A 13196-nucleotide genomic window follows, 5' to 3' on the forward strand; every position below is an offset into this window, starting at 1 on the left:
TTGAAGATATCCTTGACTACTCTTTCTTTCATACTCTGCATCCAACCCATCAACCAAGTCCTTCAGGTTGCAGTTTTGAAGTGCATCTATAATATGACCACTTCTCCCCTCCTCTGCGGGTCCAGCTACCACCATCTCTCACCCATTTGATTGCAATGGCCTCTCTGTTTCCATCCTTGGCCCCTCATGGTCTCCTCTCCCCACTACAACCAGAGTAACCCTTTACAATTATAAGTTAGATCATGTCACACCGATGGTGTGACATGACACTTTTGGCTTCTAAAGTGGTAAGGTCTTGCCTCTGTATTTAGCCAAACCAGTAAAGACAGAGGGAATCTTGGCTTACCCGTGCCTATGCTGACCAGCAAACAGAGGGGCTAGGCAGGTGGCCTCGCCTCTCTAGCTTAGCCATAGCTCTGGGGACCCATGCGTCTGACAAAGGGATTGGTCTTGCTCCAGAAAGAACCCAATGGTGGACTTCCTGTCATATTGGGACTACATGGGAGATGGTGCACCTGTGCCTTAACCAAGACAGGCTGCTGAGAAGGGTAAGCTTGTATCACGCTTTGCTCTAATGGCCTGATACCATCCCTGTAGTAGGTGAATTCTCAGTGTTTCATCCCCACTTGCCTTGGCTGGAGAATCTGTCTTTTAAAAAATTCTCTGCAGAGTGAGAAATCTTCACAATTCCTAGTCAGCCTCTAGATGCAGCTGGACACAAGTGAGGGAGGGTCTGTCAGGATTATCCTCCCCAGTGATCAGTGGAAGAAATTGTGGCCCAAAGACTCAACCTGCCAAGGATCAGGAATATTTGCCTCAGATGCTGGTATCAAAGGTGGGGCCTTCTGCAAGCCACATAGCCTGTCCGGACCTCAGGTTCTTCTCCTTACAATAAATGAAGATGATGGGGGCACCGGTGTGGCTCAGTGGGTTAAGCCTCTGCCTTTGTCTCAGGTCATGATCTCAGGGTCCTTGGGATCGAGTCCCGCATCGCATCGGGCTGTCTGCTCAGTGGGGAGCCTGCTTCCTCCTCTCTCTCTCTGCCTGCCTCTCTGCCTCTTTGTGATCTCTCTCTGTCAAATAAATAAATAAGATCTTAAAAAAAAAAAAAAGATGATGTAGAAAAAGAACAGAAAGCCTAGAGATGAATGTGTAAAACATCTATGAATCCTTCAAGTCCTAAAATTCTGATTTTTCCACAAATGTTGTTTGATCTACAAATTAGTCTGTCAGTCCCATACCTACCCAGAAGCCCATAAGAGAGGGTTGGCGAGACCAAACTCTTTGCTACAAAAACTTTATTTCCAAGTGGAAACAGTCACAAAATGTGAGCCTGTGTACCTGTACCTGCATCCACAGGCTCTGTCTCCCATCCACCTGGCCTGTCACGGGAAAGAGGCCAGCACAGTCCCGCGAGCAAGCAGCCTTCACCTGCCTGGAGCACCCAAGGAAAAAAGGGCTCAGTACCCTCTCCCTACCTTCCACACAGGAGCATATTACCTTTTCATCCCAGAGCTTGTGGCCCAAACAGGACACAGAACCTGGGAAGGCGACAATTGTGGGCAAGCTTGCCGCTGCCTGATCCTGTTTTCTGCTTCTCACATGCTTGTTTAAAGGTCGATGAGGTTGTCATGGTTTCTGGATTGCCTTCTGCCCTGTGTTCTGCCTGCTTTGTCCCAGGCCTCCTGATGCAGCCACAACCAGTGCAGGGCCTGTCAGAGCAGGAGAAAGCTGCGGCCTCTGCAGTATTTCCCCACCACACTTCTACTGGCCCTGTCTCTTGCTGAGCTTAAAATGGGCTTTTTTGCAATCAATCCAATAGAAATAGAATGTAACCCACGTGTAATTTTTCATTTTCTAATAGCGCTGTTTAAAAGTATAACAAAAAAGTAGATGAACATATTCTTAATAATGTGTTTTATGTAACCCCACATAACCAGAGAGTTATCATTTCAACATACAATCAGTATAAAATATTACTGATGAGATATTTTAAAGTGTTCTTTCTTACCTGCTCAGTCTTCAAAATCTGGTATTTTACATTTAGAGCCCATCTCTACTTACACCAGCCACATTTTTTAAAAAGATTTTATTTATTTATTTATTCGAGAAAGAGAGAGTGCACACATTCAAGAGAGAGTGAGTGAGCAGGAGGAGAGTCAGAGGGAGAGGGAGAAGCAGACTCCCCACTGAGCAGGGAGCCCTAGGTGGGGTTTGATCCCAGGACCCCAGGATCACAACCTGAGTCAAAGGCAGACACTTCACTAACTGGGCTACCCAGGTGTCCCTGAACCAACCACATTTTAAGAACTCAATAACCACAAGTGGCTAGTGGCTACCATATCAGATAGTACATTCCAGAAAACACATGAAAGTCTAGATATAACTGCACTTACTGCTAATATTTCTGCTAATATTCACCATTGGCTGTTAACATTTTGTCAGTCTCACCTAGTCTCCTCTATGTATAATATGATTTTTGCAAAGCTGAAGTCAAGTTGCCTTTCTGACTTTATATCCTTGCTGTTTTTGTGTATCTTCCTATGCTGTCAAAAGTTATTCACAATTGTTATCTTTTGTGATGACATCATAGACTATCCCATCACTTGGATGTGTCAGAATCTTTTTAATCAATACCCAAATGTCACACACCTGCAATTATTCGATCTTACAAGAAATGCTGAGATGAATATTTTCGTTGCGTATTCTTTTTAAGGCCTTGATGCAAATGTCTCTAGCATTCTACTTATTTTTAACAAAATGATCTTTACACCAGCAGTAAGTCAAACAATCATCAACTAGTGATTTATGACTGGGAGCTGAGCCATATTGTTTGCTCATCCTACACCTTTGACACCCTGCTCTGTAACCGAGGGCAAACTACTTCGCTCCATTTATAAAGTAAACTGATTGTATTAGATGATTTTTAATGGTCTTTCCAGTACTAACCTTCAGTGTTGTCTTTCCCTTACCATCATAGCTAATCAATTAACCTGTCAAACTAGTCATTAGAAGTCCTGCAAGTCACGTCAAAGGCACTTCTGAACACTTAAAAATCCATCCACTTCTCTCCGTCCCCACTCACAGTGCTTTTGTACAGGCTGCCATCCCTGCTCATCTAAACTGTGAGGGAGTATTCAGTGCAGAGATTAGGTTCCTGAAGTTAACAGTGAAATCCAAAATCAAGAATAGGATTAAATGAGGTAAGTGGGAAAGCATGAGGCTGGCACAGAGGAGATGCTCACCGTGTATTTCCTACAGTGCAATCTGAAACCAGATTCTAGAGGCCCACCTAGATCCTGTTCCTTAAAAGTTGGAGTGGAGTTCACAATGACACATCTGAGGTGCTGATGTGCCCTGCAGTGAGTCTAGCCCTGCCCCAGACATGGGATGCTGGGGGAAGACAAAGACTCAGCAGCTTCCCCTAAAGGGCTGACAGACTAGAGGGGGAGACAGGAACCCTTGTACACAAAACAAGCATGCCTCAGGCGGTGTCTTCAATGGAAAAACCAGATGGAGAACAGAACAATTATCTGAGCAATTCCGGCAAGCCTGCTGTTGAGGAAAGGGCTTAATGAAATTTGTTCTACTATTTCTTTTGTGAACAGAGCGTTTAGGGCAGTCTAGGGAAGCAAAAGTGCTGGCGCTCTAGAAAGAACAGAATTCTTGCCTGTGTTCTATGATCTTAAGCAAACCATGAAGTCACTTTCTGATCTCAGCATCCTCATTGGTCAAATGGAGACGGAGTAATACCAACCTTGCCCAAATCTAACCACTCCCTGGGCTGAGCTGTTGCGAGGCTGAGCACAACGATCATAAATGGGGAAAACAATTATTAAATGGGGCAATCTAATACCCACACAGGCTACTAAAAATGTGTCTCCTAAGATCCTACCCTTCAAGGAAATGCTTAGTCATTAAAATTAACATTTGTACTGAACTTTATCATTTGTAAGGCAATGTTAGGTGCATTTATTTTGTTTTCAAAGCCCTGTGTGGCCGGTATTATTATTTCCTCCTTTTGCACTCAAAGATGAAGGAGTTTACACACTTTGGTCAAATGTACCCTCTTTGCGAGGGCCAGAGTTAGGCTGACTCCTTGGTTCTCATTCTCCCCCTGCACTGTGCTGCCTTCTCGTTAAAATCCTGAGCACCACAAGTACACGTGTCATGACAAGCACAGGCGATGGATGGAGGCTCTAAATCACTACACTGTACCCTGGAGGCCAATGTGAACTATACTGTGAATTAAGTTTTTAAAAATCCTTATGACCAAAACATTCATAATATTAACACAAATATTTATACTGTTGGCTATATACACTTCCCTTTAATCAAGGACGTGAAAACATCAAAAGAGAAGCTCTGGGGGAAAAAAAATGCCTGACATACAAGAACAGCAAGTTTACTTTCTCCTATTAAGAGAAAGTAGCTGTGCCCATCTGATTTGCATTTTCTGCCGTACAGCAGGAAATACTTAAGTTGACAAATAGGATATTTACAACTGCAACAGATACTTGGCAGTTAGTTTTTAACAATTGTTGCAAATGTGATTTATTTGCTATTATAAAAGGGCATTACTGTGTGAATATGACTCCTGAAATTAGCTTCAGTTTAGCAAGGGGCCTTGACAGCTTGACCTCTTAATATCCTTGTAATGATGCCATTTACATTCAATGCTTACTCAAGTCACTCACTGCTAGATTTGTTTGAGAGGAGTCCACTCTAGGGCAGATGTACTATGTATTTTAACCTACAGAGTTGGTGTGTGGGGCACATGGAGGCCTTCTAAGAGGAAAAAAATGTTTAATCAAGTCTTCATGAAAATCTGTTTGTTTCCAACTTCCTACAGTGAAAATGCGTTACTGCTAATTACAGCATACTCCAGAAATACAATACTTCATGTTTTCTCCACAAGACACTTTCATGGCATGCATTATAGTAAACAAGGCATGTTTTCAGCCTCTGCAACTTTAGCTTTTAATGTGACTGGGAAACTGGTGCAGTTGCGGAATGGCTGGGCCCAGATCAGTGCCATCTCCGCCAGCAGGGAATGGGAAATGGGTGGACTTGGAGCCAGAAAGAACAGGATTCAAATCCCAGCACTGCCACTTCTTGGCTGTGTGGCCTTAGGTATCTCTGTGATGCTGTATTTTTTTCATCTATGACATGAGACTGTTATTTTTTATGTTATTGTAAAGATCTAAGATGTCTGGGAAGCACCTGGCACTTGGCAGGTACTTGATACATGGAAGCCAGTCACATTTGTGTTGCTTGTCAAAGCTCAGATGTCACCTCCTCCGTGATGGAGCCCTGACTTTGCTAGACAAACTGAGTTTGTTCTTTCTGACTCGGTAGTACTTTGTTCCATCCCTTTATTATATCACGTATTACACTGTGTTGTAAATGACTGAACATGTATGCATCTGTCTGGCCCTTCTGGATGCCAGCACCTGTGCCCATCTACCTTTGACTCTCCAGTAACTAGCACAATCGCCTTGAACTTGCCTTCACTAGCCTTGAGCATTGAACTGAGGATGATGCTGGGGGTGCTTCCGTATTCAGTGTGGGGATGGGTGGTGCCGGGCAGTTAAGGATGATGGTCTGCCTCAGGAGAGGGGAGAGGTAGAACATGACCCACTTCTGCCATCCCCGGTTTATAGTAGATGCTCAGTAAATATCTGTCAAAGGAATTAATGGACTTACTTAGCGAGTGGCTTACAGTAAGTTCTTGCTCATATGTGTCTATTTTTCAAAGCCTTTTAATTTTTATTGCATCATAGTATTCTTCTAATAGCCCTGCTGTTCAGCTAGGGTGGGTGTTCTCACAGTTCTCATTTCCCAGTTGAGGATACTGTGGCACCGTTGGGTGGCAAAATGACTTTCCCACAATCGTGACAAATGGGGGTAATGCTAAGACTTACAGGCCAATCATGAGTTTCCCTAAAGTTTCATCGTGAGATTTCTTAGCACTGCTTTTTCTGAAATCAGAGCAAACTGCCCTTTTTTCCTATTCACTCCCTCTTTCATTCCCTCTATCTACTCCTCTTTAGTTCCCCATCATCTGAAGCTTCTGTCCAGTCAATTTTTCTCAACAGAAAACACTGCACAACTAGGGAACTCATACATGATAAGGACTGGCTGGGTCGAGACACTGTCATCTTCCTTCTCCTAAAAATGGCAAAACAGCTGGGAGAATCAAAGTCCCCACTAGCCTGGGACAGTGCATCTCCACAGATTACCTTGGCTGGGTGTTTTAATTTTTGTAACTTCCTGCAAGAATGTTCGGTCTTCTAATTAGAATCAGACTAGAGGCTCCGTCCTTCAGTTGAAGGAAAAAGCAAAAACACCTACTCCACTCAGTCATGTGTGCACTGGTTTGGTTGGGTCTGACATGGTTTGGGCTGGTTAGTGGGGGTTGGAGCTTTCTTACCTTCTACCTTGGAGTTATCTTACCTTCACTTCTGTGCCTCCTGTTTTAATCAGGTGTGGGCAACAGGCCTCAGCCTCTCATACAGTGACCAGCTGGCCCTGACTCAGCTCACCTTATACCTGACCAACGGCCATCTGGATTGCAGTCTGAGCACCCTGAAAGTGCCCTTTGTTCCTAAGAAAGAGAAGAAAATGAGCTGCCTTAAAGCCCTCTCGGTGTCGGTAAGCAACAGATGCTTCTTGATTCCCCATGGTGTTCAGCAACACTCCATCGCCGCTTCCTGAGCTCTGGCTATGTGCCCAGCTTTTTGAGTATAGAGAGAAGAAAGAACCTCAGGAAAGTCACTTAGCCTCTCCAAAACAGGTTTCTGGAGTAGAGTGTATTGGCCAAAGGAAAGGGGAGAGAGCATTCCAGAAAGGGAAGGCACCATGTTGGAAGGATGAAAGAGCATGGGTTTTTCCAAGGGTGGGTCTATTGGGACATTTCCCTCCATCTCTTCTCATCTTGCAGCCCTGGACAAGTTCTTTGACTACCAGCAACTTCTGACAAAAGCCATATTTTTCTAGCTCCAATCTTGTTTTTGAGCTCCACTCCCAGATCCATCATTCTACAGAACTCCTCTAGAGTCCTCAAGGTCAAGCTGTCTCAAACCACATTCCTCATCTCTCCTCCCCCATACTTCCTCGTGGTGGGTCCTGCCAGAGGTTGATGGGACACCTCTACCCCCACAACCAGTCAACACCAGCTCATGCTGATGCTAGCTTTGACTCTGATCCCTCCTCCCCCTCCACAGAGATACTACCTTAGTTTTGCTCCTCACTAAGACTCCCTGCCTCCTGACCCTCCCCTCAGCCTAACCACACAATCAAGATGGTCAAGGTGAAAAGCAGATCTGAGCATGCTGCTCCCCTACTTATGATTTTGAAATGATTCTTGTCATCTTCAGGAAAATCCCAACTTCCCAGCTGGGTTAACAAGGGCCTTCATGATCTGCCACTTTCTACGGCCCCAACCTCCCATCTCATCACTAGCCCCACTGCTAGGGTGGTTGGAGCCAACAGTCTTGGGGTTGGTGGAGGTTTACCAACCTTAGAACCCAGGGCAACAAAGTACAAATCTCCATGGAGACAGTGGGCTGGACTGGTTTTGGGAAGGGAGAACAAGGGTCAAGTTGACCAGATGGTCCTTCATGTACATGGAATATGGAGGAAGAAGGGGGCTCTGGCTAGAGCTCCTCTGACTGCTGCCAGAAGGTTTCTTCCACCTCTCCTACAGTGGGCTTCACACCCTTTTGGCAAATGAACATCTACTTGAGATGTTAATATATCAAACAGATAAAAGAGGAATTTCAATGGCTAATAGGACATAAACTAGTGTCCAGAGCAGTATCTCCTGCCTCTCTGCTGAGCCTCTTTGGGTCCAGGAGAGACCTCTGGATTTAAGGAACCCTTGTTTGACTCTCATCAAGGTCCCCAGGGTCATCTTCCATGGCAGGAACTCTGCACCTATTTGGAAGGCAGCCTGGAGAGAGTACCAGATATCAGGGGGGGGGGGGGGGGTTCAGACAGCAGCCTCCTTCTCCTCAATCCACTTGTCCTATGAGGTACCCTTGCTCAAAGGAATCCCCTTGATCTCTTTGCTTATTGAGAAGCAGAGTTGGTCTCTCGCTCCCATTGCCCCTCCCCCTGCTTGCAGGTTCTCTCTCTCTAATAAATAAATAAATTTTTTAAAAAGGGGGGAGGGCACCTGGGTGGCTCAGTCAGTTAAGCATCTGACTCTTGATTTCCACTCATGTCATGATCTCAGGGTTGTGAGATTGAGCCCCACATCGAGCTCTGTGCTAGGCCTGGAGCCTAGTTAAGATTCTCTCTCTCCCTTTCCCTTTGCCCCTTCCCCTGATCACGTGCTTTCGCTCTCTCTCTCAAATAAATAAACCTTTTAAAGAGAAAGAGAGAGAGTGAAAGAGAGAGAGGCAGAGTTGGAATGAGGAGAATAGGTCCCAGGACCTCACTGAGAATCAACAAGGTCCAACTCCACCTGTGGCCCCCATCCTCACTAAAGGGACAGGACCCTAAGTTCAACACTGGATGGAGGGACAGCAGTAAAACTTGAGCCTTGTTGCCTAACAAACCTAACTCCATGCCATTTCTAAAAGGAAGCTGGAAGCTGAGTTAGTATTCAATTCAAGACTTTCCAAGACAATTTGCCACATTTAAGTATGTTGCTTCAGAAGGCTGTGAGCAGAAGTGGTACTCTGAATTAGAAGCACTCTCCCATTTTCCCCATCTTGCCTATAGGTTTCAATCCTAGCTACAGGCAATATACGGGAATTCTCCTGTGATCAAGAGTGTTAAACACTTCTAGGAATTGCCTACACTCAAGAGGGAAGCATTATGATCTTCAATAATTCAAATGTCTCTACAATCACTGAAGAAAGGCTATGCAGGTTTTCTGATGTATGGATAAATTGGAAGTGCTTATGGTTTTAGACAGATAGATGGATGTTCTCGGCCCGGTGCCACTGTGCATGTGTGCGTGCGTGCGTTCCCATGTATGCGTACACACGGGATAGGCCATTTTTAAAAGAAGCAGCCATGCTTGCACATACGATGCAATTTACAACACAACTGAAGCTTCCTGAACAAGTGCGAAGAGTCTGTGATGCCATCAGGTTTATAATCAGTCAGCTGACAGCCCCCTCTGCAGACTGAAGAAAAAGGAAAGGCACCAATGTACCCACAATGATAAAAAGGGCGCATTCAAGACCAAGCCTACGAAATGCTTCCGCTTTGAGCCTATTCCTTTAAATAATCAGCTATGCAGGGGGGAAGCAAAGACTCTTCTGGGCTCTACAAAGAGGTGTTGTCCCAAATCAGAAACAGGTGGCAAAAAACTGTCATCTCGAGCCAGTCGCTCCAGGTGCATGGGCTTCTGCTCTAGTGTCCTCCACGATTACCCAACTGAAGTCAGGAACCAGGTCGGAGGGGTCCCAGACATGCATGTTTGAGAAAAGAAAAGGTGCTACCTAGCGACATTTTTAACTTTTAATTAACATCCTGTCAGAATGAGGACAAAGCACTACCCTTTCCAATGGTTCCTACTCCGCCTCTTCCTCCGTGGCCCCTCCACACCACAGGTGGGTGAGTGGCCAAAGGGAACCCTATTTGCAAACATCTTAAAACAACACAAGCCATTTACAAGCATTTTAACAGCACATGGTCTGTAATGAATGATTAAGTAAAACCTTTTGTGTTAAATTATGATGTTAATAATGATTCTGTCTCCTGTAATTTATTACGAATTCTCAAATGCTTCGGGTTTGATTTTGATAGAATGCCACAACAACGGAGTTTATGTGATGACTTTATTTTTAGAACTCCTTCTTTGAAGGCACACATTTCCCCGCTACTGCTGCTACTGTAATTATGTACAAAACCAATCACTCATTAGAGTTAGGATACATTATCTTCTAGACGGATGAGGCTAAATAGGCAACACATTAATAATTCAGAGAGCAGTTCATTATGCATGTGGATGCCTGCTTCGTAACTGACGTAAGAACCTCATCAGCCTCTGCCAACCTTTAAACAATAGTTCTGTGTTATTGTGGCCACATTCAAGTTTACGCTTGTTAAACTGCTACTTGGATTATTTTATCAAACGTTCATTTATTTGTGGTCCCTCACTGCCGAGAACAGATTTTGGAAGCTCCTTTTTTTAAGTTAATGATTTGAGCAATGGGTGTTATTAATTCTCAGAATATTATAAACATGATTAATTTTCAGGCAGAGATTTATTACATGAGGATTTCAACTATGTCAACTGAAATGCATCACTGTCAGAACAAGTATCATGGCGAAAATAGAATACACTCCACACTTTAAGTGCTGGTGCTCAGAACTAAATCAATTTAAATTGTGACTGAAGCAAAATTATATTCTCCAGTGAAAAGGAGTATTTCGAGCTTCCTTTATTTGGCTTGAAGCGTTCTTGTTAGATTGTGATTTAGAAAGGTAGTTTAATAAGACTAGACTTCTACTGATAATATTTTCTCTCCTATTTTTCCCCCGTTTTACTAGAAAAGGCTAGCCTCTGAATATGTCTGCACATTCCAAAGGTAGCCAATGAGAATTCAGAGTGAAGAGCACTGGTCTGAAAGTTATGGATCATGAATTCTGATCTCTCTTTGCCTCCGTTTCCTCGTTTGCAAAATAAAGGAGGTCTAAGTGACCGCCAAGGTCTCTTGAGGGATTTGATTTTATGGGGCCTCTTAAATGGGGGTGGTCTCAGCACCAAGCCCAGCCCAGGCAGTCTCATGCACAATGGGGTCCTGAGGGGGGGCATCTCACTGTCTCCTGTAAGGGGACACAGCAAGGGCCCATCCCTCCATACTGCAGCCTTTCATTAGAAGGTCTTTTTCCAGCAAAATCTTTTAGAAAGTAATATTGTAATGAGAAAGTCAGATCCTAAGTCCTCATCAGACATCACCTTAACTAGCTGGTTAATACCAGCTAGAAGAAAATTCAACTGACTTACTCAACACCTATAATGTGTCAGGTACTCTCCTAAGCACAGAGGATGTAAGGATAAGCAGCAAAGAGCTCTGAGTTTATCAAGAGACACAGAGATGGGGCACTGGGTGGCTCAGTTGGTTAAGCAACTGCCTTCGGCTTGGGTCATAATCCTGGCGTCCTGGGATCAAGTCCCAGCATCGGGCTCCCTGCTTGGCAGGGAGTCTGCTTCTCCCTCTGACCTCTCCCCTCTCATGCTCTCTCTCTCTCTCTCTCTCATTCTCTCTCTCAAATAAATAAATAAATAAATCTTAAAAAAAAAAAGACATAGAGAGACCAATAAATAACCATAATGCATATAATAACATCAAAATGTACTAAGCCTTACTCCACAGCAGGTCCTGAAACTAAGTGCTTCACATGAATCTTTATACAACCTAATATATTAGGCAGGTGCTGTTATGATGCTCACTTTTTTTTTTTTTTTTAAGAGACAGTGCATGCAGGGGAAGAGGCAGAGGGAGGGAGAAGAGAATCTTAAGCAGGTACCATACCCAATATGCAGCCTAATGCAGGGCTCGATCCCACAACCCTGAGATCAAGACCTGAGCGGAAATCAAGAGTCAGACGCTTAACTGACTAAGCCATCCAAGCCGAGCCACCCAAGCTATTACACTCATTTTTAGATAAGAAGACCGAGGTTAAGAAATGTCAAGCAACTTGTGGAAAGTCACTCAGCAAGTATGAGTGGAAGCCAGAATTTAAGCCCAGGCCTGCCAGACCTTAAAGCCTGTATGTCTGACCACTGTTCTGAGCAACCTGCCTTGCACTGGCTGAGAGTCAGTCATTTGGCCCCAGAGTACAGTTTAGGCTCACCCCTGAAGAAGTCTCTGGTTCAGGCCATAGAGAAAGCTCTTTTTCCAAAGGAGGCTTCATCTCCCTCTGTGATGAGGTTGTTTCCAGGCACATGGCCATTATCCACTGGCTTGTAATCTGCTCTGAGCTAGGCCAAGACACAGCACTGGAAAGGCCAGATGGTCACAGAGGAGTCTCCTCTTGCTGTAAAATCCATCTAGGTTTGTGATTTCCTTCCCAAACCTAAATGGACTTTATAGCATCAGAAGAGAGTTGATTACACCAGTCAACCTTTTAAAAAATGTTTTCTGGGGCACCTGGGTGGCTCAGTGGTTTAAAGCCTCTGCCTTCAGCTCAGGTCATGATCTCAGCGTCCTGGGATCGAGCCCCGCATTGGGCTCTCTGCTCGGCGGGGAGCCTGCTTCCTCCTCTCTCTCTCTCTCTCTGCCTGCCTCTCTGCCTACTTGTGATCTCTGTCTGTCAAATGAATAAATAAAATCTTTAAAAAAAAAAATAAAAATAAAAAATAAAAAATGTTTTCTATTTGCATAATGTTTTAATCCTTTAAATTGACATGAGCTTATGTGAACCCCATCATGACCCCCAAGGAATAGATAAGACACGATTATCATACCCATTTTAAAGATTAGGAAACTGAGGTTATGCAAAGTTAAGTGAACTGCCCAAGGTCATAAAGTTCATTAAGTAGCAAAGCACAAGCTTCCTGATTCAAGGCCCTTTCTGATGAAAAAGTCTGTTGGTTTTTAAATAACTTACCTGATTTGTGAAATTATTTTGTTTAGCAAATGATAATAAGCACTAGCATTTTTTTGACTGTTTTCTCTGTGCCAGACACTGTTCTAAGGTCTTTAGATACTCATTTAATCCTCACAACAACACTGTCACACCTGTGCTATTGAATAAAAGACAAACCTAGACTATCAATAGTTTTTTCCTGTAGGAACTGTGGAGTTGGTTAAGTCTAAAAAGAGTAGGTGTATCACATATGGTCATCCTCACTGGCATTATAACACATTTACTAAGTACTTACCATAAGCCAGGAATTTCACCAAGCATCAGGGATACAAAGACATTTGACAAAGTCTCTGTCCTTGAAAAGGAAATCTAAAGTAGAGAGCACATACATAAGGAAAACCACAAGGCCTTATTTCAGCGCCACTGAGTGATAGCCCTTCAACGTGCAGCCAGAGTTCTTGGGAGAAACGACTGTGAACTGGGACTGGCAGGGACAGGGGACACTCTACTAGAAAGAAGGAACTTGGCCTAGCCTTACAGACTGGGGCAGTCACTAAGTGGCTAGGGAAAGGAGACCTCCCCAGCAGGAGAGTCCATGGTCTGTGAGGAGCTAGCCATGAACAAGGTGGGCTGGGGCAGAG

The 13196-nt window shown here is 44.1% G+C and overlaps 1 protein-coding gene across 6 annotated transcripts in view; it reads left to right on the forward strand.

Moving 5' to 3' along the window:
• Nucleotides 1-13196, forward strand: part of IQCH (IQ motif containing H) — a 189211-nt gene that overhangs the window by 154817 nt on the left and 21198 nt on the right. For 5 of the 6 annotated variants that reach the window (XM_047738468.1, XM_047738469.1, XM_047738470.1 and 2 more), the window contains one exon: nt 6487-6654. In XM_047738468.1, coding sequence (XP_047594424.1) covers nt 6487-6654 — 168 coding nt within the window. Of the gene's footprint in view, nt 1-4852; nt 4920-6486; nt 6655-13196 lie in introns of those variants that run through there. The other variant, XM_047738472.1, reaches the window with a different exon arrangement.

The sequence above is a fragment of the Lutra lutra genome, chromosome 7 (assembly GCF_902655055.1).
Source record: "Lutra lutra chromosome 7, mLutLut1.2, whole genome shotgun sequence".
Lineage (NCBI taxonomy): Eukaryota > Metazoa > Chordata > Mammalia > Carnivora > Mustelidae > Lutra > Lutra lutra.